This window comes from Ictalurus furcatus, chromosome 7 (assembly GCF_023375685.1).
Source record: "Ictalurus furcatus strain D&B chromosome 7, Billie_1.0, whole genome shotgun sequence".
NCBI classification, from domain to species: Eukaryota; Metazoa; Chordata; class Actinopteri; order Siluriformes; family Ictaluridae; genus Ictalurus; species Ictalurus furcatus.
Genome location: NC_071261.1, coordinates 27,918,004 through 27,941,331, shown reverse-complemented (window position 1 = coordinate 27,941,331; position 23,328 = coordinate 27,918,004). Strand labels below are relative to the sequence as shown.

The 23,328-nt window shown below is 43.1% G+C and overlaps 1 protein-coding gene across 5 annotated transcripts in view; it reads left to right on the top strand.

Annotated features, from left to right (window-relative positions):
• The window catches only part of arhgef11 (Rho guanine nucleotide exchange factor (GEF) 11), a 40,745-nt gene extending 17,723 nt beyond the window's left edge, over positions 1 to 23,022 (top strand). Inside the window, exons 15-42 of one of the 5 annotated variants that reach the window (XR_008386347.1) lie at positions 232 to 274; positions 1,291 to 1,387; positions 1,579 to 1,701; positions 3,023 to 3,046; positions 3,167 to 3,296; positions 4,073 to 4,169; positions 4,357 to 4,386; positions 4,967 to 5,087; positions 5,721 to 5,924; positions 6,364 to 6,411; positions 6,495 to 6,643; positions 7,010 to 7,150; positions 7,824 to 7,900; positions 8,600 to 8,725; positions 8,837 to 8,954; positions 9,147 to 9,307; positions 9,551 to 9,626; positions 10,123 to 10,299; positions 10,397 to 10,478; positions 12,514 to 12,591; positions 12,703 to 12,743; positions 12,844 to 13,014; positions 13,229 to 13,444; positions 14,728 to 14,802; positions 17,493 to 17,785; positions 17,929 to 18,076; positions 19,808 to 21,825; positions 21,887 to 23,022. Coding sequence is in view for 4 of the 5 variants with exons in the window: in XM_053629634.1 (XP_053485609.1) it covers positions 232 to 274; positions 1,291 to 1,387; positions 1,579 to 1,701; positions 3,023 to 3,046; positions 3,167 to 3,296; positions 4,073 to 4,169; positions 4,357 to 4,386; positions 4,967 to 5,087; positions 5,721 to 5,924; positions 6,364 to 6,411; positions 6,495 to 6,643; positions 7,010 to 7,150; positions 7,824 to 7,900; positions 8,600 to 8,725; positions 8,837 to 8,954; positions 9,147 to 9,307; positions 9,551 to 9,626; positions 10,123 to 10,299; positions 10,397 to 10,478; positions 12,514 to 12,591; positions 12,703 to 12,743; positions 12,844 to 13,014; positions 13,229 to 13,444; positions 14,728 to 14,802; positions 17,493 to 17,785; positions 17,929 to 18,076; positions 19,808 to 19,866 (3,105 nt within the window). In the remaining variant the exon portion in view is untranslated. Of the gene's footprint in view, positions 1 to 231; positions 275 to 1,290; positions 1,388 to 1,578; positions 1,702 to 3,022; positions 3,047 to 3,166; positions 3,297 to 4,072; positions 4,170 to 4,356; positions 4,387 to 4,966; positions 5,088 to 5,720; positions 5,925 to 6,363; positions 6,412 to 6,494; positions 6,644 to 7,009; positions 7,151 to 7,823; positions 7,901 to 8,599; positions 8,726 to 8,836; positions 8,955 to 9,146; positions 9,308 to 9,550; positions 9,627 to 10,122; positions 10,300 to 10,396; positions 10,479 to 12,513; positions 12,592 to 12,702; positions 12,744 to 12,843; positions 13,015 to 13,228; positions 13,445 to 14,317; positions 14,429 to 14,727; positions 14,803 to 17,492; positions 17,786 to 17,928; positions 18,077 to 19,807 lie in introns of those variants that run through there. The other 4 variants (XM_053629636.1, XM_053629634.1, XM_053629637.1 and 1 more) reach the window with 4 other exon arrangements.
• The last annotated feature ends 306 nt before the right edge of the window (positions 23,023 to 23,328 follow it).

Genomic DNA, 23,328 nt, shown 5'->3' with positions numbered 1-23,328 from the left:
TCTCTGTCTCTCTCTGATTCTCTCTCTTGCTCTCGCTCACTCTCTCTGTCTCTGATTCTTTCTCTATTTTGCTCTCGCTCGCTCTCTCTCTCACTCTCTGTCTCTCTCTGATTCTCTCTCTGCCTGTTTCGCTCTCTGTCTGTGTCTCTCTCTGTCTCGCTCTCTCTGTCTGTGTGTCTCTCTCTCTCTCTCTCTCTCTCTCTCTCTCTCTCTCTCTCTGTGTGTTCTCAGCCTCTGAAGATTAAAGTCAGAGATGAGTATCTGACAGACATAGGTAAGTCCTGGTGATTCCATGTTTATATTTGGGCATGTAGATGTAGATGTGTGGGACTGGAGTTCAAGCGTTTTAGCGTTTCAGCTGCAAGAGTGTAAGGTTTCATCCCGGTTTCACTGAAAGACGCTCCGCCTATCCCTACATTTATTACCTAATCTAATTCCGGTAAAACAACATTACATACTTTTACGATATAAAGAATGATAAGTTTACGTTGGACATTAGTTCTTGCTTTGATCATCATCGGTTTCTGTCCAGTGGGCTCCAACAAAACCGCAATTATGCGGGATTTATTTTCTAATTGAATACGTCCATTTTCACTACAAATTATATCACTGCCAACGACTTCAGTGAAAAGTGGAGTCTTGGAAATGTTTACGCGAGTTTCCTTAGTGTTTCCTGCGTCCCTCGTTGGCTTTAACGACCGCGTGCACTCGAGCAGCATGGACTCTTAAAGTTGGAGCAAAACATCATGATCGAATCCAGAATCCAAATCGGAGTGTCGTCTGATCACACGCTTTAGATTAGACATGCGGAAAATCTGACCGTTTGAACAGAGCAGTCAACGTGTCACACTTTTGCTTACACGTAAATATTGACCTAGAAAAAGTGCCGAATCTCGAATGTTTTATATTTAACATTTTGAACGTTTACTTTTATTTATTTATAAAATAAATATTTCTCAATTCTAAAACCTTTTATTTCTCATTTTAAATGAGAGGACAACAATCCCAGATTTTCAGTGTGGTCTCAGACTTTTGGACCCAGATGTTGTATATTTACGTTTTTTTTCTTCAAAGTTGAAAGTTTGTTAGTGAAGTTGTTGTGACGTATGTTACACACACATGCGTGCGCACACACACACTTTTTTTTGGGTGGTTTTCCTGAATTCAGCCACAGCGACATCTGACGTGTTTTCACGTGTGTGTAGATTAGACTCTGATGCGTTCTGTAGATTAGACACGGTGAAAGGTGAGGTTTCAGTGTTGATGTGGAGCGATGTTTGTCGTGTGCAGAGTCTCGTCTCCACGCTCAGGAGGACATCAGAGGTCCGCTGTCCGAGCTCCAGCAGCAGGTCCTTCCAGAGATCCAGGACCAAATTCAGGACTACAGGTACACACCCTGACAGATCTCAGCTGTAATGAGTTTCTCATCGTATAAAAATGTTTGAAATGCTTGATCGTTGGTTGAATTTAACGTGCAATCTGTATGATCCTTGTAGACTAGACCGTCCCTGTGACTCGGCTCTCTGCTGTCATTAACGTGGAGTTCTATGCTAATATAATTACTGCGTTATAATGCAGGAACAAGCAGCTCATGGGGCTGGGCTCCCTGTTCGGAGAGAGCGATCTTCAGCAGTTAGACGGCGACCCGGCGAAAGAGAGACAGGTGGTGGACAGACAGATCACGGCGCTGTGGGAACTGCTGTGAGAAGAATTTCTTTTAAATCACTGATTGGTGTAAAATTGTGAATATGAAAATGGGGTTTTGTATTTGAATGCAGAATGGGGCTTTTTTTTTACTGCATAAATGTATTTTATTATTATTAAACAGATCATTTCTGTATGGGTGAAACTGCAGAAAATTATTAGTAAGGCTGGGCAATATGACTGAAATATCATATCCCGATGTTTCAGGACGTTTCTATGGTAATACAGCATGTATGAAGGTTTCCTAATAAACTACACGGCAAAACGGTGTAAATATAAAGCTGTAAGAATTAGTTTGATGTGCAAAAATATAAACGAGGGAAATGAAACAATCCATTCATTTTTGTAACAGTAGCGGTGTAACAATACATCATGACACGATGCATCAGGATGCAAACAGAAAAGTGACCTGCACTGTGGAAATGTGTGATATTCGCTTTAAATATGATGTAATACCGTTAAACTACATCGAATACCTGAGGTCACAATTTGCGTGACCCACAGAATTAAAATGTACAGAGGGCATGCTGGTCACGTGACGGCAGGAGAGTCGAGTGATGTCAAGTAGATCTTGATTGTCTGGCTGCGACTAGAACACGTGCGGACTAGAATGAATATCGCGAGGGGAATCGCCTGCACTTGTGAACCGACCGATAGCTCCGAACGGGAAAGACTGACGCGCGTTATACGCCGGTGCGTGTTGTACGCCGGCACTACACGTGTTATATTCTGACACGTGTCATACGCTGTATATTTACACGACCACCTTATAACAGTCATCATACCGAAGTTTATTCCGGTGATCAGTCAGAAGTATTGATTTACACCGACGGTTCACTCGGAGGGGAAAAGTGCACAACATGGCAGCAGAAGTTTGTCCCCGCCGGTCCGTGCTGGTGTAGATGAAGCCGATTAAAGGATTAAAACACGTCTGTGTGTATAGTGAGGCATCTTGTTCCAGCCTAATAAAATTCCCTGTTAAATCAGGACAAGCAGAGCGGATGTCAGATGATATAACAAAATTAAAGTATGGAAGTACAAAGGTCACAGCTAGTAAAAGCCCCAACACACCTCATCATGCGGTCACATGACACGTCCTACACATAAACATGAGCTCAGTCACAGACGCAGGTGCACACATGTCACATGACGGCTTCCCGAGGACCTGCAGATGTAGACCTGACGACTTGGAAAAAGCCAAAAGTACGGCTGGAGCACAAGAGCGTTTGCGTTCGACTGCTCGGTTATTTCAGACTGCCGTGTGTTGTGTGATGGTAGTAAAAGATTTAACCTTTGGTATCTTTTGTTTTATTTGCAGCTCAAAGCACGAAGAGGAGAGAAGGTAGGAACGAACGCTCACTAATCATCTCTGCCTTGCTGACCAACTCTCTGTTTATTAGGACTTTGTTTTTTTTTTTAAAAAAAAAAATAGAATAAATTCTTGCGTGTGGTGTTTGGTCAGTTCCCCGTTAGCATCAGCCATCACTCTTTACCTGCGGCACGCCGGGGTCAAGCTGAGAGATTCCAAACTGTTCCCAGGACTCAGCACCGAGAAGGAAAAGTGGCTTGCTTTCTTCCCCAAGACCAAGAGGGTACACTCGTTTTTCTCCTCACTTCACCTTCTGTTTGCTTACGACTAATAGTACAACTATTCCTTTTTTTTTTTTTTTTTTTTTTTTTTTTTTTTTTTTTTTAAAAACACGTGTAGCGTCGTAAAATCGAGCCGAGTCATGAGTGCCACATTAATGACTGGATATGTTTTACTCAATGATTGTGCTCTTTATTTAAAGCGACCCTTCGTGCCGTGTCTTCTTCACCGCAGGGTAAAGAACAGCATGTGTTTGGGTTAGAGAAGATGATTAAGGCTGTGTTATAGTCCTGTATGATTAAAAAGAGTGAATCAGTTATTTAGTAGAATTATTCAATATGACTCAGTCAAGCGTTTCTATTCGAGCGGCACAGTGTTCTTAGATTAGTAGGGTATTAAATCAGAAGTCTAATTTGTTATTGTTGTTATTATTTAGGATTTTAAATACATGCTGTTAATCTGTGACCAATTTTAATTTGAATATTTTTTATTATTATTATTTTTTTGGTATCTGATATTTTTGAAGTAATAGCTAAGGAATGAAACATGACATGGCGTGCTGTAATGGGAAAGTAATCAGCGACGGGGTGGCGTGATGCGGCCTGACGCGACGCAGAGTTACCGTTCATGATCGAAGAGTGTTTTATTCCTCTTATGCCACAATCTATTAAGAAAAGAACATCATCATATGCGGTTAAATTTTTTTAATGGGTTATATAGGGTTTGCGTTTGTCGTAACGGTTACAACGTTTGGACTTGTGTGTATTACTTGTGTTACAGCAGCTGAGCGGCACAAAGAAAGAGAAAGATGGAGAGGATAAGAAGAGAAATCCGATCTTGAAGTACATCGGCAAACCCAGGAGCACGTCCCAATCCAGTAAACACACACACTTAAACACGCTGCTTCATCACTCAGTGAATTGTGTTCATCCTTCACCATTGCCACTGATCTCAGTTTGAATTATTTTTTTTTCTCTCAACTTGATTTGTGATTTTTTTTTTTTTCAGTACTGCTATGATTTTATTGATTTATTGAGTTTTTTCCCTGCGTGTTTTTTTTCCAGCGTTCCATGTCCCGTTATCCCCTACAGAAGGTACATGTCTCTCCCACTGAATTCCCATCATTCCCATCCTTCCCATAACCCAGCCTTGGTTCAGTTCTTTTTTCTTTCTTTTTTCATTTGTAGTGTTTTTTTGGTTCATACTTTATTATTGCTCTTTCTTGCTTGTGCTTTTTCTCTCTCTCTCTCTCCCTCTCTCTCTCTCTCTCTCTCTCTCGCTCCTCTCTCTCTTTCTCGCTCCTCTCTCTTTCTCTCACTCCTCTCTTTCACTCCTTTCTCTCTCCTCTCTCTCCTCTCTCTTTCTCTTGTACCTCTCTCCTCTCTCTCTTTCTCTCTCTTGTTGTCTCGCTCTCTCTTTCTCTCCTCTCTCTTTCTCTCCTCTCTCTCCTCTCTCTCTTTCTCTTCTCTCTTTCTCTCCTCTCTCTCTCTCCTCTCTCTCTCTCTCTCTCTCTCTCTCTCTCTCTCTCTTCCTCTCCCTCTCTCTTTCTCTCCTCTCTCTCTCTCTCTCTCTCTCTCTCTCTCTCTCCCTCTCTCTCTTCCTCTCCCTCTCTCTTTCTCTCCTCTCTCTCTCTCTCTCTCTCTCTCTCTCGGTCTCTCTCTGTGGCTGTGCTAGTGCGTGCAGGTAACGTGCGGAACATTATACAGCAGTTTGAGAACCACACAGACGGTGAGGAGGGGGAGAACGGCGGGCAGAGACTCTCCACTGGCAGCCTCGGGGACGAGAGCATGGACAGGTGTGTGTTGTTAAAGGGTGTATTCATACGGATATAAATCATATTTGCCCAATTGGAAATTTAAGAGCAGTAATATAACTGCCAGTAAAAAAAAAAAAGAAGACACTCTTCTCAAAGGCATTTCTACGATACACGATCTGCATCATAATGTATAGGTTTGCTCACAAACTGCCAGCAAAACCATAACGTTAAATATTTTATTGTCTGTAAACATGTATTATTCAATTTCATTTTTTAACATAAAGTATAAGATTTTATTTATCAATTTTATTTATCTAACAAAATGTGTAAGGATGAAAAGGAGGAAAAAATAACTAAAAAGGTATAACAATTTCTTTTGCAAAATGAAAGACTAAGCACACATCTATCTATCTCTCGTTCTCTCTCTCTCTCTCTCTCTCTCTCTCTCTCTATATATATATATATATATATATATATATATATATATATATATATATATATATATATATACACACACCACAATATTCACTATGTCTCAGAAAAGCAGGTTGTGTTATATAACAATATTGACATGATATTATCACATCAGCCCTTGAGTGTTTCTCTGATGTGTTTCTCAAGTGTGTTAAAAATATATATATATTTATTTTATTTTCTCTCGCTCTCTCTCAGTCCTACGGTGTCTGTGCGTTTGGCTCGCAGCGAGTCCTTGAAGGCTCAGGGCGAGGGGCGACGACGTGGAGGAGGAACGGCGGTGGAGACTGTTCCCCGTTCCCGTAGCGACGTCGACATGGAAGACTGCGACGAAAGGGAAGGGCCAGGACTCCGCCCATTACATCACAGCGCTTCTTCCTCAGCTTCCAGCAGCTCAGCTAGGTGAGAAACACCCGCGCACACACGCGCGCACACGCGCACACAAGTTTGTAAGGAGATTAGCATCGTTGTCAGAGTAGCAAAGCAAGTTAAAGGTCCTACATGCGTACGCTCGTTGATGCATCAACAGTCTCAGATATGTCCTTCAAAGCTTCCCTTTCTTTTTTAAAGTCTTTATACGTGTTCTTGAGGAGTCGTATACCACAGGATTGGTCCACAGACAGTTGTTTGGATTTGAAATGTTGCTGAAATCGCAGCTCTGTGATGCGCATATATGTTGAAAATTAATGGCCCCCCTGTAGCTTTGTTTCTTGCTAGTATAAATGTAGGATTATACAGGAGGGAAAAATTATCGGTTTGTTTCTTGGCAAAAACAGCACGCAGTGACGTTAACCTTTGAACCGATGACAGTTTATTCTAAAAGGCTTTCTTCCATTTCCAGGTCACTCGAGAATCCCACGCCACCTTACACCCCTCGCTCCAGACGCAGGTATGAAGCCGAAACGTTCGGTCCAGAACGCGTTCGTTTTTCCACGACCCGTTTGTTATCTCTAATCTCTGGTTTTGCGTTAGGAGTGTGGACACGCCGTTGGCGTTGTTACCGGACGCTCCTCCTCTGGAAGAGGACGTTGTTGACTCTCAGAACTGGCAGGAGACGGTGGAGGCGCACACGCTCCAGTCCCTCAGCTCGCGCGAGATCGACCGGCAGGCGGTCATATACGGTAGAATACACACCCCAGCACACTGTTTCACACAATAACACGCTGTAAAGCATTAAAACATATAACCCCGTAAGACTAGACATGAAAATATGCTTTATCCATAGTTTTTCATTTAACACGGACTGCGATTCTATGTCACATCGCATCACATTGTGAGATTGATCACATATTATAATATCAACTGGACCAAAGCACAACATTTGGAACATACCACTCCAGCTATCCACTACTTCCAGACAATATGGCGGATTTCCCACGAGTCACCGACGTTAGATCTTGATCTTTATTATGATCTGATCACTACAGTACTCGGTACTCATGAAGGATAAAAAAAAAAAACCTTCTTTTTTTTTCTTCCTCTCTCAGAGTTATTCACGACGGAAGCGTCTCACCTGCGGACGCTCAGGGTTCTGGATCAGGTGTTCTTCCAGAAAATGAGAAACCTTCTGACCTCAGACGAGCTTTCCTGCATCTTCCCTAACCTTCCTCAAGTCTACGAGCTGCATGGTCGGTTTCTTTCTCAGATTGTGTTTGTATCCGGGTTCTGATCTAGAAAACCGTCAATAGTGCAGCGTACAAATTCAGATGTGACTACAGTGTTAGGATTTTATTTTTATTTTAAAGAGGGTGCCAATACTATTGATTACGAATATCTTTATTAGTATCGGCGGCCTCGGAGTTTGTCAGAGAAATATACCTGAACATACAGGATCATGAAGACCAAGTCTGGAGCAAAGTTATGGAGTTTTGGATAAAAAAAAAAAAAAAAATCTCAAGCTTTGAACATCTCCCTGAGGAATATTTAATTTAATTTAATTAAAATATTCCTTTATTATATAAATGTAAAGAATACGGCACAATTGCAGCTCTGCAATAGCTCTAGAAACGTCCATGACCAGGTAAAGAGAGCGTTAGTCAGAGAAGAAACCAAGGGGTGCACTGGGTAAAGCTGAGCATGATGCTACCACCAGCATGCTTCTTTGTGCTTCAAGTTGTCTGCTCTGTAATTTGGGGATCATGTAAACGAATCCTGGTGTGTATATCTACTCGAAATTACCCCCCAAAAAAATGAAAGCAAAATGATGAGATCGTTTCGACTTCCACTCTTTTATTGATTTATTGATTTATTGATTTATTGATTTATTTCCCCCCCGACTGTAATGGTGTGTTTGTGTTGCAGCGAGTCTGTGCGAATCCATGAAGAAGCTGAGGGAATCTCCTATAGTCCAAGGCATCGGAGACATCATGCTGGCTAGAGTGAGTCCCGTCCTCGTCCTTATAACTAACGATATTTCCGCAGTCCTTGACGTTGCCGAGAGTGAGACCGAGGCCCTGTTTACACTAGTGCGTTTTCGTTTTTAAAACGCGTAACTGTTGCTATGGTTACGCCTGTCGTTTACACTACTCCGGCGTTTTCCATCCTCGGAAACGCAGAAGACCCGGTTTTAGTTTGAAAACTCCGGGCTCGCGTTTCAGTGTAAACGGGCCAAAACGAAGGCGTGGCTTCGCCCACACTCACTTCCTGATTGGTTCTTCTGGATCGTTATGTATCCTTCCCTGATTCGGCAAGCCCCTACCGTATGACCGTTACGCTACCTTGAATGTACACACAACAACACGGAGACTGAACCGCAAGCTTTGCTGACATTGTCGTCATTCTGAGCAGCCATTCTGCAGTTATATTCTGTATTTTATATAAACACTGCAGCTGCTACACGCGCAAGAGGCGAGCCGCAATTAGAGAAATCGCCAACAAATCTCATTTCAAGCGGCGTAAGCACTACATGGAACACGCACGGTTTGGACTAGCAACTGACTTCCTGTTTACACTTGTATGCGCATGCCCAGTGTGCATGAATGGTCATGTGACATGCGTTTTCGGTGGTGTAGTGTGGACGGAGATCGTTTCTGAAATGTTATATTGCTTAATAAATGTGTCGTGTGTGTGTGTGTTAGTTTGAAGATGCAGCAGGAGAGGAGTTTCAGGAGCAGGTGTCTCACCTGTGCAGTCAGCAGAGTCAGGCACTGGAGCTCATCAAGAACAAACAGCGCAAAGACCCTCGCTTCACTCACCTCATACAGGTAATATCTGTCCTGTGAGAAGCTTTAGACTACTCTCGCACTAGGTGTGTTTGGTCTTGCTGTCGCGTTGTGTCTTGCTGGTGTTTAACCGGCCGTGTCGCGTACGGTTAGGAGTGCGAGGCGAGTCCTCACTGCCGCCGGCTCCAGCTCAAGGACCTGCTAGTGTCGGAGATGCAGAGACTCACCAAGTACCCCCTCCTGCTGGATAACATCATCAAATACACAGACGGTGCGTACAGAGACACAACACCACCATGTTTCAGCCCTTTATCACGTGCACGTTTAAAATACTCTGTCCTGATGTATATCAGGCGCCTCTTCTGAAATCGTTTAAACACGACCGATACGTTCAAAACACGAGCTCCACTGTAGCTCCTCCCAGCTAGAACTCATCAAACACTGTACCGCTTCTCCGCTACAGCCGGTTCTCCAGACCTGCAGCCGCTGCTGAGGGCGCAGGTGTGTTGCCGTGGGATACTGCAGGCCGTCAACGAGGTCGTCAGGGAGACAGAGCACCGGCATCTGCTCAGCCAGTACCAGCGCAGGCTTGACTTGTCACATCCCGTTGCAGCACAGTTCAAGGTACCGCCCACCCTGTCCCGCCCATCAGCCGTCTTTCTGTGTTCGAGCAATGGCTATAAAATACCAATTATTCAGTGTGCTCACGCATGCAGAGATCAAACTAATGCTCTCTCTCTTCCTCGCTCTTTCTCTCTCTCTCTCTTTCTTTCTCTCTTCTCTTTTTCTCTTTCTTTCTCTTTCGCTCTCTTTCTCTCTCTCTATTTCTCTCTCTCTTCCACTCTCCCTCTCTCTCTTTCTCTGTAGAATCTGGACTTGACCACAAAGAGGATGATTCATGAAGGTCCTCTAACGTGGAAAGTCAGTAAAGACAAAGCTATAGGTAAGAACCCCTGACTCGAACTGATAACCGTCTCATCGCAATTATGAACGCTCAAAAGTGTCCAAAGTTTTCTTGAATATCTCCTTTCATCTGCATCAGACACTGTAAACGAATCATACCACTATCCCTCAAACCCGTTAGTATTCAACGTGTTGCTTCATGAATTTAATCCCCTCGATTTGTCTGTGTTGCTCTCCCCGCCCCGTTTGCGTTTCGGACGATTACCGTCGCTTTAACTCGCACTGAAATAGACACCTTTATGGCTACGATGGTGCTTCACTTCACAGCGGATATGAACTCAGGCTGATAATCCGTTAACGGTCCAACTTAAAGCTCGATTGGAGTGAAAATACCTTTATTTACGTACACATACTGGAATAGAGCAAATCAGTTGAAGCCGTATCCGAGTGTGAGTGTTTTGTCTGTGGTATTTTGTCTCTTTGGCGTGTAAAAGGATATGTTGTATCCATTTTCACTTTGTGTGTGTGTGTTTCAGACGTCCAAGCTGTACTGCTCTCAGACCTGTTGGTGCTCCTCCAGAGAGGTCCGGACGACCGCCTGATCCTGCGCTGTCCGTCACGCTCGCTGGGCGGAGTCGGGAACACGGACCAAAAAACGCCATTTTCCCCCGTGGTTCGCCTCAATTCTTCCCTCGTCAGATCTAACGCCACAGGTATGTGCGGACTTCTGTAGTGTGCTCTGTCCTGCTGGGAAATCGTTCGTGGGAGACTTTGTTTGATCAATATTGTGTGTGTGTGTGTGCGCTTCAGATAACAAAGCCCTGTATGTAGTCAGCACGTCTGAAACACAGATGTACGAGCTGGTGGCCGGAACGTCTTCAGAGAGAAACACGTGAGTTCATTTATTTATTTATTTATTCTCACGACATCAGTCAAGCAGCATGTTATAGCAGCATTACGGTCATATTATATACTGGATGATGAAGGTTATAATCACATGCGTGATGATGAGGAGTGTGTGTATAAATATTCTCTATTGTATCAACTAACTCCTATAAGCTAGGCTCTGAAATTAGAATAAGAGGAAAAACTCTTCAGCTGCACACACTATTAGGTGATAGCAGTTATTATACTGGTTTATGAGAATATACATTGATCAGCCATAACATTAAATCCACTGACAGATGAAGTGAACAACATTGATTATCTGGTTACTTTGGGACCTGACAGGGGTGGGGTATATTAGGCAGCAAGTGAACAGTCAGTTCTTGAAGCTGATGTGTTGGAAGCAGGATAAATGGGCAAGCGTAAGGATCTATGCGAAAGCCTTTGACAAGGCTGAATTGTGATGGTTTGACGACTGGGTCGGAGCATGTCCAAAACACCAGGTCTTGTGTGGTGATCCTAGTAAGCAGTGGTTCGTACATACCAAAAGTGGTCCAAGGAAGGACAACTGGTGCACCAGGGACAGGGTCATAGCCACCCAAGGATCAATGATGCGTGTGAGGTGCGAAGGCTAGTCCGTCTGGTCCGATCCCACAGAAGAGCTACAAATTGCTGAAGACGTTAATGCTGGCTCTGATAGAAAGGTGTCAGAACACACAGTGCATCACAGCGTGCTGTGTCTGGGGCTGCGTAGCTGCAGACCGGTCAGAGTGACCATGCTGACTCATGTCCAGCAATGGGCATATGAGCATCAGAACTGGACAGTGGTGCAGTGGAAGAAGGAAGGTGGTCTGGTTTGATGAATCACATTGTCTTTTACATCATGTGGACGGCCGGGGGCGTGTGTGTCGCTTACCTGGGGTAGAAATGTCACCAGGATGCACTATGGGAAGAAGACAAGCCGGAGGAGGCATTGTGATGCTCTGGGCAATGTTCTGCTAGGAAAGCTTGCGTCCTGGCATTCATATGGATGTTACTTTGACACGTACCACCTACCTAAACATTGTTGCAGACCAAATCCACCCTTCAATGCAACGGTGTTCCTTAAAGGCAGTGGCATCATTCAGCAGGATAATGCGCCCTGCTACACTACAAAAATTGTTCAGGAATAGTTTGAGGAACACGACAAAGAGTTCAAGGTGTTGACTCGGCCACCGTACCTCAGTCCGATCAAGAACCTCTGGCATGTGCTGGACAAACAAGTCCGATCCATGGAGGCTTTGCTGCGAACATCTTGGTGTCAGATACAGCAGCGCACCTTCAGAGGTCTTGTGGAGTCCATGAGTCGACGTGGCACAAGCAGGACCTACACAATGTTAGGCAGGTGTATTAATATTGTATCTGATTGGTGTATGATGTTAAGAGAGTAAGCGATTTAAAGAGGAATCGTATCTTGTATCATATCGTGGTTTGGATGTATATGGTTGGATAAACAGTCTGGCCAGAATCTCCTCAAAACACTGTAGCACAGTAACGGAACGGACAAACGTTTTTCCGCCCAAGCTTCAAGGAACATCTCACTTGGGGCTGCTGTTGAGAACCGGTGGTGGGGTGGGCAAACTTTTTCAGCTGTTCTGCTAGTTTTGCTTTAAAAAGTGGTATTTGTACCGTTCTCGGTCCAGAGACGACGTGTAGATGTACCCACGTTCATGCATTTTGTAAACTCTTGGCATGTTTTCATAGTTCGCAGTCAGATTTCTGCTCATAATGTTGCAGGTTTCCTGAGAAATATCAGAGTCAGACTTTTTTTTCGGAAAACACCAATTTGACTCAGATGTAGAATAATGAAATGTGAGACACAGTTGCACCAAAGGAAAAAAAAAGAAAGGTATGAAGTCTTGGACCTTTTTTGTCCAGCTGTTGTGTGCTTCATCATCATTTTTCCCATTTCCCATTTTGCAGCACAGTGAGTAGAGTTGATCTGAACGTTATACTGCTTTTGGAGAATGTGTGACCTGATTGCTTGACTGTTGTTTGCACAGCTGGAAGGACCTGTTAGAAAAGACAATCGCGTTGGCGTCTGAAGGTGCTGCGGCCACCAAACAAGGATCCCCCGCTCAGTGAGTTACTCTACATTTTGTTTTGCTGGCTCACTTTCGATATCGTGAGGGGAAAATTCTTTCTAGCGGAATGTTTCTAGTAACCGTCCGGTCTCCTTGCGTCTCCTCCAGATCCTCTGTTCGGCGATTACATAACAGTCACGTCAACCAAGGTAAGTGAATCACGTCACGCGAGCGAACGATCGAGGAATTTGTTGTTCTTCGTACACCTGGCTGTTATTTCTCAGAGCTGCCCATGTCTCTGTTCTTCAGATGATTCGCTGATAGAAGAGACGAATTCTGTAGAGAGAACTTCACAGAGCGATGACGAAAGCGCCCTCCCTACTGACACCCCAACTGACCAATCAGAAGCCTTCGTAGATGATGACGCACACAATAACCTGGAAGCGCGGCCCGAAGTCTCCGAGGCTGCTCTGGAAGACGGTTCGAAAAAAAATAAAGGATGAATTCCTTCTTTGTGGCAAAATAATTCATAATTGATCATTATTTGGCGGGGGGAGGACGTACAAATCTATACCGTAGTTTCACATAACATTAATGACCAGTTTTGTTTTGTATTTTTGAGGAAATTGTGCTGCCTGGGGTTTTGGAAAAGAATAAAGAAAGAACTTCCTTTCCTTCTCTTGCTTTCTCTCAGTTGAGACACTCCGACAGCTCATCTTCAGAGCTCTTGAAGATGGGTGGAGCCAAGATTCAGATGACACGCCTACCAACGAAACAGCCAACGAAAGAAGCCCGTTCACAGAGGCGTCTGAGCCTAGCTTTAGCGAAAGCCCCAATCAATCAATGCAAGATCATGTAGATGCTCCGCCCACGGAGGCTGAGCGACCCAATGTTCGGGTTATGAGGAAAGGTGAGCGCTGATTAAAGATTCAAATTTTTTAAAAAAAATAACTTGTTAAATAACTTTTCTTGATAAAATGTGAACAGTGAAATCTGTTATTATAGGACTACATTTAAATTTTTGTATTTAACACAGAGAGGTTCTTCGTGCTTAATAGTAAATTTGCATTTGAGCACATTTTGTGATGTCACAAAAAAAAGCAGTGGCATTAACCTATCATGTAGCTGTATGCAAATTAGTTGATAATCACAGAGTGACGGAACGTGCTAATCTGTCGATGGTGAATAGCTTTATGACTATTATGGGATATTTTGACAGAAATCAGTAAGAATACGTGTTCACCTGAGACAAACAGGAGTTAGTTTAAGTGTTCAGTTAGACGTAACAGATGCATCAACAAATCCAGATGTTGGTCAATAGATGTCTTTTTTTTAATTTTTTTTTTTTTAATCTTTCTTCAGGCTCATTGTCGAGATGTAGGTTGTGTTAGCGTGTGTTACACGTTATATCTAATCGCGTGGTGTAATGTTTGCAGTAAGGTTAAGGGGTAAGGTTGAGACGGTATGAGAGCATTAGGGTGTGTCCGATTTGCATATTTTTGCATATTCATAACTTCTTATATTTATGTAAGAATAAAGGTGTAGAAGTATCCTTCAGACATTTTAAATGCATTCTTGGGAGTAAAACCAAATGCACGGAATCATTTATTATTCAGCATAGATTATTTATAATTAATTCCTGTTTTTTTTTTTTTCTTCATTGTTAATGTGAATAATTTGGATGTGATGTATAATTATTATTTTTTCCAATGTCTCTCACCTTCTCCTCCCTCCCTCCCTCGTCCCTCCCCTCTTCCTCCCCCTTCTCTCTGCATGTGCTCAGAGCTTGCTGTAATGAAGCTGATGTAATCTTAATTCACTTTTCCTTGTTTTTCCTTCTCACCTTTCTGTAATGCGCACACACACACACACACACACACACACACACACACACACACACCTCGACATTCTCACTCACACTGACCTTCTGTATTGCACTATATATATATATATATATATATATATATATATATATATATATATATATATATAAAATGTGTGTGTATGTATATATATATCTGCCTCTCCTTGTTTGCACAAATACTGATAACACACTCGGTGTTCTATTTTTATCACACGCACTTTCTCACCCTCACGTACCTTTCTCTCACACGCGCGCACACATGCACGCACACACATTCGCACACGTGCACACACGCGTACATTGTGTCTCTACCTGTCCTTCGTGCACAGCTGTGGGTGCGGGCTCTTCTTCTATTCCTGATGACATCCCACATGTCACCTCCATCCAATCTTCCGAATCAAAAGGTGGGATCAATACACGGTCATCCACAGATTCTTGATTAGGGATGCACAGATCCGGTTTGTTTTTTTTTCCTTCTTTATTTTAATATATGTTTATTTTCTTGTTACGGTATGACTGTCAAAGCTTTAGGTGATCCAATAATACTGATTTTTATATATCTTTTTTTTCGGGCGGGGGGGGTTGGATGGGGTCAGGTCAGTGAATCGTAGGCTTCTTTGAGTTCGTCAGCAGCTTCAGAATCCATCATGTGGCCTAGTGTTTGATTTTCAACACCGAATCTCATCGAATTTCACAGAGTCTAAAAATAGGCGCGAATGCGAAATTTTTGATTTGTAAAGCAGCGAACTGACACGGTTTCTGTCCTGAGAGAAATCACATGATCTGAGCTGAGCTTCCTAAAAGCAGTGCAAAAGTCATTGTTAAATGGTAGTGAGCATTACATTAATATCTCCCTCTCTCTCTCACCTCTCTCTCTCCCCCTCTATCTCTCCCTCTCTCTCTCTCTGCCCCTTTCCCTCTCTCTCTCACCTCTCTCTCTCTCTCTGCCCCTCCCCCTCTCTCTCTCTCCCCTTCTCTCTCTCTCTCCCACTCTCTCTCTCCCTCCCCCCCTCCCACTCTCTCTCCCTCCCTCTCTCTCTCCCCCTCCCCCCCACTCTCCCCCTCTCTCTCCCTCCCTATCTTGATTCTCTCTCTCTCTCTTTCTCTCTCCCACTCTCTCCCTCCCTCTCTTTCCCTCTCATTCCTTCACTCTCGTTCCCTCTCTCTCACCTCTCTCTCTCTCCCTCCCTCTCTCTTCCTCTCTCTCTCCCCTTCTCTCCCCCCTCTCTCTCTCTCTCTCTCTCTCTCTCTCTCTCTCTCTCTCTCACCTCTCTCTCTCTCCCCCTCTCCCAGCTGAACCCAAGGTTCTAGTTTACTTTCCTCCACTTTAAACATAAACGACAGAAATGAAGACGTTAGGGGAAAAAAAAGGAAAGTGAATCACTTCAGTGCTCCAGTTAACTTTGTTAATATGACTGATCAGCTGAATGAAACAAAATCTCCTCGATAAACCTCCTTTTAGATTTAAAGTGCATCTATTATGGTTTTTCAAATATTACCTTTCATGTAGTGTGTTATTCACGTTGTTGTTCGTGAATGTAAAAAGTCTCAAAAATCAAAGCGGAGGACAAAGGGAGTTATCGACTCCCAAAAGAAGGAACCGATTCTGAACAGCTGAAACGAGTCGTTAGTGATTCCAGACTTACTTCCTGTACTAACCTACGTAGGTTTGTAACAAAAAGCTCCACCTCTGGTCTTCATCGGCTGCTCGCTGACAGACGGAGCTGAAACTCGTTACGGTAGTGGGCGTTTTCCTTTTTAAAACTCGCTGACAGCGGTAGACCAATCACAACAGGCTGGAACATCTGACCAATCAGTGCAGATTATGCTCTCTGAAAGGAGTTTAGAACGGATCACTTAACGAGTCGTTTGTGACTCTTGGGGGAAACAAGTTAATGCTGCAGTTTAAATTATGAGCACATTAAAGTGTTTTTTGACCTCGGATGCATGTAAATCTACTGTATGAGACCTTTAAAACAAAATTAGGCATGTTTCAAAACCATAATAGGTGTGCTTTAATATAATAACTACCTGGGGCGGACGGTGGATAAGTGCTTAGCACGTTTGCCTCGCACATCGAATTGGGGGCTCGAATCCCCCGTCTGCCCTGTGTGTGGAGTGTGCATGTTCTCCCTGTGCTTTGGGGGTTTCCTCCGGTTTCGTCCTTCAGTCCAGAGACATGCGTTGTAGGCTGATTGGCATTTCCAAATTGTCCGTAGTGTGTGTGTGTGTGTGTGTGTGATTGTGCCCTGCGCTGGATTCTCACCCTGTCCAGGGTATTCTCTGGGATAGGCTCCAGGCTCTGCATGACCCTGTGTAGCATAAGCGGTATGGAAAATGGAAGGATGGATGGAATACCTAGCCACGTTAATTTGAAATTTGAAACCATTTTGTGATGAAAACGTAACCGTGTACACAATGAGCAATCAGCACGCTAAACCTGATAACGATCAGAAAACAACGCGTTCAGAGCATTGTTTGTGCTGGTGCTGGGTCGTTTATTTGAGAAATTGAACGCGGAAGCTTAATTTTTTTTTCTGCTTCCTGGTTCATGATTGAGTCTTAAAAGGAAAACTTCACCCTGAAACATATGAAATATGTTTATATTGAAAGATTTGTGATGTGTTTCGCGATTCCGGTGTTGGTTTGTTGGTTGATGCTGTATTTCTTCCTGTTATTCCCGCGAGAAGGTAGCGGTTCTGTGTCGCTCAGACACCACAGAGGGACGCCATTTGTTATTACTAAGACTATAAACACGAGAGCGCAAGCTTCTTTACTCACTCACCATTTTCCAGCAACATTCAACGTCTCGTTAATGAGAAATCCAACATGGAAGTAGTGATGTTGATGCGATGTAGGCTTGGCTCGACCAGTAGGTGGCGGTATTGCTGTGAAAGTTTTTGAAAAGCTGATCAGTTTGAGCAGAGCACTGAAGATCACACGTTATTTATAATCCGTGAATATTTAAACATCGATGTGGGATATACGCGTATTATCCTAATGCACATCCTCAGATTCTGGTTGTATCTGTGTAACTTGGTGCACGTTCCTGAGAGCTCGCGCTTTCAGCTCGTGCACTCGTCTCTGTCTCCAGGGAACATGTTTTACCTGGTGATGCCCAGAGACCAGATGGGAGCTCTTACTGAAGAGAGCAGCACGGACGAGGTGAGCGACCCGAGTCCTTCAGAGGCACCGGAAGCCGCATCGTCGTCTTCACAGCAAGACGACGAAGAGCAGGAAAGCCCACGCCGGTCCCATCTGGAGGTGTCGAGTAACGAGGCAGGGCTCAGCCAATCACAGGCCAGCACACAGCAGCATGCGATAAAGAACGTGGACGAGATTTTTCAAACGATGGACAAGCTGATGAAAAAGCTGCATCGGCTCCGGGTGAACACAAACACACTCGTGAACACACCGCTTGCATGTAGGAGATATCCATGCGCAAGTCATTTCACTGACGCTTTCATTTGCTGTTCTTAAGTGGTCTTTTATGAGAGCCATTTGGTTACTTTTTTTTTTCCCCATTACAGGAGATCGAAGTCGACCATTACAGACGTGTAAAGACAGAAATGAAGTCTCCTGTAAGGCAAAATTCAGATGACGTCATCCACACAGCTGCTTCTGTTGTCAGGATGCCATCCATGGACAGAGGGGCCGGAGACGGTGAGTGGATCAAAGGTGAATTAGCCAGACTTTCTAGAAAGTGCGCATACTTCCTAGAGGGCAAAGGATAGTGGATTTGACCGATACCGATAACTAAGTCGGGCGGTACCTGCTGATAACCGATTAATCATCCCATTAATTAAGTTTTATTAATTGAAACTGAATGAAAACACAGAATGAATTAAGTATGTAAATATTAATAAATATTAAAGTAAATAAAATATATATATCCAAACCGAACCAAAAAGTAACGCTCCAAATAAATAAAAATCCAGACATCCAAAATGAATCAAAAAATACTTCAAATAACACAATAAAATTAGTCAGCGATAGCTTTTATTTCGCCTCTAGTGGCCGCTCTCGTACCGTATAATGACAGCAGACCCTCTCTAAGCCGCTCACGCAACGGATGCGACCGGGAAAACTGTGTGTGTGGATTTTTACCGATAACCGATAGTTCCATCAATCTGTTATCCTGCCGATTGACCTCTAATGCTTAGCCACATTACTGTTAGTGAATTAAAGAAATTATACCATGTATCATGCTTCACTAACTTGATAAAGGATGAACAAGTTCTTGTAGTCTGGAAAGTATAGTACATATACTCTGAGGAGAAATCCACCCTGAACGACTTGCATGTTAAACTGTATAATTAATGACGTGACATCATGTGACCTTTAAAAGTGCAGTAGTCAATATTTTTCACTCCTTACTTGTACAAGTAATGTGGAAAATTACGTAGAAAGGATCAAAATAATATTTTGAGCCATTGTCTCGGTACAAATGTATTATTAAGTAGCTGAAAAAAAAGCCAGTTTGGAAATGTTTGCTTGTATTTGAATTGGTGTCTTGTCAGTCATTTTATAGACACGCCCCCCGACGCCTCATTAGATCCTCTTAAATCGTTATGAGGAGAAGTCGCATGTATTTATCGAGTTGTAGCTTTCGGCTTTCACACATTTGAATGTCCGAGTGAGATTGAAAGTGAGGTCGTGACAGTCCTTGGTAATGCTAACGCTTGTTGAACCATTGTACGTTTTGGGGGCGGAGCTTTGTGTACATGAGTGGAAATGTGGGCAGGCTCAATGAGTAAAAAAAAAAAATCATTCAACTCCACCTTTTTGTTTATTTATTTATTTTACAAATCTTACCTTTTAACACTGTTCAAGATTTATAATCTCTACCTAGAGTGATTCAGCAGTGCTTTAGTCCTTTAGTCTGTCCAGCTCTCTCACGCGCAAACAAATCAGCTTCCAATGCTTCAATTTTCATGCTAATACCACTATCCACACCGTCACACTAGCCAAGCCGAGTCACTGGCATGACTCCCAGGAACTGCATTATGTAGCTGCACTGGTCTTCAGTGATGTCATGGAGACTTGCTGATGTGATTTAGGAGATAGTGTGACCTGCTGTGAACAGTGTAAAGCTGAACACTGAAAGACTATGAGGGCGGCCATCTTGGAAACCAGAATCCATTTGGAATCCAATTGGTGTCGTTTCACTCCATAGGCTCCGCCTCCCAAAGATGACATCATACTGTACTGCTTAAAGTTATGCATGTGTGTAATATAGTTGTGCTGTAAAGGTAAATTTGTAAATGTCCAGCAAATTTACAAAAATTCGGGCATGTCTGGATGATGGATTGCAGTTTTGGTAACGTAATAATATTCCTTTATATTATATATTATATAATGCTTTTCCTCTCTCCCTCTCTCTCTCTGTCTCTCTCTGACTCTCTGCAGGGAAAGAAGGAGACACCACAGACGCCACTCAGCCTGTGATGCAGTCCACAGGATTCTGACATGTCTCTCTCTCTCTTTCTTACACACACACACACATACACACACATACACACACATATACACACACAATGTGCTGAAGGATTTTTTTCAAATAAACAAAGAAAAAAACTAAGGGACCAGCATTTCTGTCACCTTTCACATCCTATGTAGCTCCTTCCTACAATCCCAGCATGCTTTGCTCGTGGGAGAAGCCAGGAATATGATGCATGTTGTTCGTGTCCTCTACCATGGGAAAGCGAGAGAGAGGACAGAAGAAGCTTCAGAACACGAAAGCTGGTAAGCAAGAAGACGAGAAAGAAAGATAAAGTTCAGGAGGAACGTTCTGAAATGTTGATACGTAGACGGTTTAACGGTGCGCGATAAAAGAAGGTAAAGCGAGGTTGATACGATGGTAGCGTTAATGAAGGTTAACCGAGGAAGGCGCGCTTGAACGGGATTGGCTGAGGAAATGACTCCGCCCTCTGAAGGAAGCCCCAGCACTTTACCTGCTGTATGTATATAACCTGTACTCGCGTTCAGCGCTCGCTCATCAGTCAGAAAAGGGGAACGACGGGTTTAATTTCCCATAATGCACCTGTGTCCGCTATGGATGTGTTGCTCCACCACTACTCACCTTTATACTGTGTGTGTGGATGGAAGACATTAAAAAAAAACAAAACCCCCCCCCCCCCCCCACACACACACACACACACTTCAGGTTGTTTTGCACTGTGGTCCTGAGTAAGGATGTTGCATTACTATCATTGTGTACTGTGTTGTAGCGTTTCTTTGCTAAATTAACACTATACGAGAGGAAGTGATGAAGGACTAGCGAGAGTGGTTTTGATTTTTGTTGCGTTCTCTATTTAATCTCTACGCACAACGTTTAATGCAGGAGTTCGTCCTCGCTACAAAAACAAGTACCTTGTCTCGTCACTGGACGCATCTTTCATACCTGTAGTGTGTGTGTTTTGCTTGGAAAGGGGTGAACTTTTAAAATATTACTACCTTAAAGGTATAACAGTGGGTCTTAAGGTCCAGCTGTGTACCCTAAATCGGTTAAAACGTACGCAATGTTCTCGTTATCGTGTAAAAGATGCGTGCTATGCCCAGTGACGAGGGAAGGTACAGTTTAGTGAGGGTTTTTTTTTTCTTTCTTTTCTTCTCTCAGAGTGTATGTAGCACAGCACCACCACTGCTACACTGCACACTACTGTATTGCTGTATACGCAGACTGTCACTGCTGAGAGGGACGTATTTATAAAAATCTATATATGTAGCCTAATATCATGTTATCTGTGATGATATCAAGTCTGCGTGATGTAAATACTGTGAAGTTTGTCCCTCACCTCAGCGATGACACATGAAGGGATTCGATCCGACCCATTTCACACTGACCTGAGATCGGATTGGCTGCCGGTTTAAAAAATGGGATCTGAGATCAGCGCGTCTTGATTTTTGTCTAGTGACGGATGGCCCTGGGCGAACAAGTGAAATTCAGAGGTAGTCCATGCTGCAGAACTAAAAGTCTAAGAGGTGGAGCTGGACCTAATCCATCTTCTTCATAAAGCCTAACCACTAATCCCTAACTCATGAGGTGCTTTAGAACACGGAGCAACAAAAACGCTGAGTTGACTCCATCCCCTTGGAGTTTGGTTTGACTCTGCCCAGGTAGGAGGAGTTGGATCCGGTCTGACTCCACCCCTGCGAGTTTTATTTTGACTCCCAACTCTTCCTTAGTTTTATTTTGATTCCCAACTCCACCCCCTGGAGTTTTATTTCAACTCTGCCAAATTAGAAGGAACCAAATCATGTCTGACTCCATGCCCTGGAATTTTGGTTCAACTCCCACTAGGTGGGAGGAGCTAGATCAGATCCGACTCCACCCTCGGATCTTTGGATCGACTCCGCCCTCCCAATAGGAGGACTTGAATCCAGTCATAATCCACCTCCTGGAGTTTTATTTTGACTCTGCCCAGGTAGAAGGAGGTTGGATCAGGTCTGACTCCACCCCTGGAGTTTTATTTTGACTCTGCCCAGGTTGAAGGAGTATGGATCAGGTCTGATTCCACCCTCTGGAGTTTTATTTTGACTCTGCCCAAGTAGGAGGAGTTGAATCAGGTCTGACTCCACCCCCAGAGTTTTATTTCAACTCTGCCAAGGTAAAAGGAGCTAAGTCATGTCTGACTCCATGCCCTGGAATTTTGGTTCAACTCCCACTAGGTGGGAGGAGCTAGCTCAGATCTGACTCCACCCCCTGGACCTTTGGTTCAACTCTGTTCTCCCAATAGAAGTAGTTGGATCCAGTTGGAATCCACTCCCTGAAGTTTTAGTTCAACTCTGCCCAGGTAGCAGGAGCTGGATCAGATCCAACTCCACCCCCAAGCCCCCTCCACCCCCCCCGGAGTTTTGCTTCTGCAGAAAGTGGTGCTTGAAAATTTGTTCCTGAGTCAACCAGCGACTCAACAGCTTGGTCATAAGACATCACTACAACATTGTGCGTAAAGTCCCTAGTGACTTGGCTAATAATAATTTTAAAAAATGTAAACGTGTGTAATGAAGAAATCTACATGAAGAAATTTGAAAGCTAAAGGTGATGTCATGATGAAGTTTCTGATTGTTTGATCAGATCTAACCTGAGCTCTGCCCTTGTTGCCCAGAGATGTCCGTCACTGAGCAAAATCATAATAAATCTGATTCGCCTAACACTAGGTTAAAACTCGTCGTGTTTAGCCGGTAAATTCTAACACACAAAGGGAGAAGGAAGATGTATTTTTCCACTGCTGAGGTTTATCAGTACGAGTGGATTTAATGTGTGTCTTACTACTGTGTAACTCAGGTGGAGAAATGTTGACCTTATTTCTCTTCTTAGCTTTAACTTATGCACAGTTTTTCATCATCTCACCATTTTTATACTTTAATTTCACCTCCCCAGCCCTATGTCTCTCCATCTCCACATGTTCACACTTTGTTTTGTAAACATTTTATGCACAATAAGGCGGGGGAGGCAAACTGCAAGAGCCAGAGCTTGTGGAAACTACTGTGTGCATATAATTCTTTATTCTTTTATTATTATTTTTTGTTATTATTATTATTATTATTATTATTATCAATCTTGTTCACTCATGTAATATAGACACCACACTCTTGTTTTATAAAATGTTCTTTTATGTAAAGCTCTAGTTATTACTTTGATTTTATTTTTGTAGATATTGGACAAAAAAATGTGTAAATTATTTTATCTCCCTGTTTTGAAAATGGCAAGATTGTTAGCTGCACAGAAGGAAACTGTAAAAATGATCACGACTCATTTGTTTTGTGATGTAAAAAAAAAAAAAAAAAAAAAAAAAAAAAAAGGGATCCAAATAAATAATGAAATAAACAAAACGTGTTGCCGTTATGAAATCTTCGCTGAATTAACTTATTTGTCTTTTTATTGTTAAAGCCAGTGCAAAAACAACGTCTAGGAATCATGTCCATAC